This window comes from Citrus clementina, unplaced genomic scaffold, assembly GCF_000493195.1.
Source record: "Citrus clementina cultivar Clemenules unplaced genomic scaffold, Citrus_clementina_v1.0 scaffold_108, whole genome shotgun sequence".
NCBI lineage: Eukaryota > Viridiplantae > Streptophyta > Magnoliopsida > Sapindales > Rutaceae > Citrus > Citrus x clementina.
The window spans coordinates 24,310-26,031 of NW_006263249.1; the positions used below are offsets into that span (position 1 = coordinate 24,310).

General features: G+C 39.5%; 1 protein-coding gene across 1 annotated transcript in view; it reads right to left on the reverse strand.

Moving 5' to 3' along the window:
- The window catches only part of LOC18053630 (disease resistance-like protein DSC1), a 3,763-nt gene extending 2,328 nt beyond the window's left edge, over positions 1 to 1,435 (reverse strand). Inside the window, exons 1-2 of the mRNA XM_006449957.2 lie at positions 954 to 1,435; positions 88 to 828 (exon numbers count right to left, since the gene is read on the reverse strand). Coding sequence (XP_006450020.2) covers positions 88 to 828; positions 954 to 1,435 — 1,223 coding nt within the window. The remainder of the gene's footprint in view (positions 1 to 87; positions 829 to 953) is intronic.
- Between the last annotated feature and the right edge of the window lie 287 nt (positions 1,436 to 1,722).

A 1,722-nucleotide genomic window follows, 5' to 3' on the forward strand; every position in this document is an offset into this window, starting at 1 on the left:
TTTCGGAGTTAGCTCATCATAACTGATTTTCAGCACTTTATAATTCTAGGTCCAGAAATCAGTGTCAAGTCATGCAATTTATTGTACCATTGTTTTTTGCTCTTTTGTCTCAGGGAAGAACCCAATACTTCAAGAGCTAACGGATTGCCATCAGCATAACATGCTACTTTCTTTGAGAGCTCCAGAAGATCATCAGAGCGGTTTTTTCGACTTAAAGCTTTTCTACAAAAGAGCTCACAAGCTTTATCGTGTTCCAATCCCTTGACCTTGTACACAATACTATTGACTCCAAGTACTCCTCTATTTCTAGTGGTTATAATAATTCTACTTCCAGGTCCATATAGATTTAGCTGTCCAACTAAACTTTCTAATTCTGGGATGAAGTTGTCATCAACATCATCAAGAACGACCAACACTTTACTCCGCCGAAGCCTTTTCCATATATATGAGTTGATAGTAAGAGTTCCTCTTTTGAGATTACTTTCTCCTAATACTCGAGAAATGGCCTCATCTCTAACATAAAGTGCTCCCATTTTTCTTGATTCTTCTCTGACGTTTCTCATGAAGCACTTGCCGTCAAAGTGGTTTGAATATTCTCTAGAAGAAATTTGGTGGAAAACAGCTTCAGCAATGGCTGTTTTGCCAATACCGCCCATGCCCCAGATTCCTACGATTCGAACATCATCCAATTCCAGACACAGCAGCGATTTGATTCTCTCAATTTGTGAATTGAATCCGACGAAGCCATCAACATTAGGTGGGTCTGCCATGTCTTCCAATTTCTTAGAAATATCTTCAGCAATCTTTTCCACAAGTTCCGCATCATTCCTAGCAAGTGTTGTTCAAGATATAAATACAATGATGATGAGTCAAAACAGACCAAGCTAGGCCTATAAAGCATTAATGTTCTTTCTTTCATTGATAAAAACAAAAGGAAGAGTTAAAAGAGTTACCTGAATGACCTGGAATCATGAAATCCAGATATATTTGAAGCTTGGATCAATGAATCCCTCCATTTCTGAACCCGGACCTCACATGGAATCCTTTCGTGGTGAACAAAAGCTTCTCCAAAACTCCCCATCTGCTTTCGCATATCAGATGGATCTACTTTGTAGAAAACCGGTACCACAATTTGGCCATTCCTCTTCTTGCAATCAAGAATCCTGACAAGTTCATCGAGGCACCATGTTGAAGAAGCATAGTTTTTTGAGAAGATGATTATAGAAATATCTGATGTTTCGATTGCACTCAAAAGGGCAGGCGAGATCTCTTCTCCTCTCCGAAGTTCTTCATTATCTATGAAGAACTGTATTTGTTTCCGACGTAAAGCTTCAACTACATGGCTGGTGAAGCCCGTACGGGTATCCTCCCCGCGGAAACTGAGGAAGACATCAAATTTGCTTTGAGCATTGAGGTTTGTAGAAGATGAAGCCATGGATGAAGAAACAGAGCTTCAAAGTAGATGATGGATCGGGTCAATATGCTTTATTATTATTATTATTCAGAGTAAGAAGACCATAAAGAAAAGGCAAAGTCAGAAATAATGAGAGTGCAGTAGCCAGTAGCATTGCTCTTTGTCACGCGCGTGAAAATGTTATAATCAACACCCCAAAGCTTTTTCCATTCGAAAGAGATAACGAGAGTGAATGGGCCTGGTCTTATGTTTACTGGAGCGAGCTAGCATTTCTCATAGAGTTTACTAACTACAACCAGCTTAGGTTT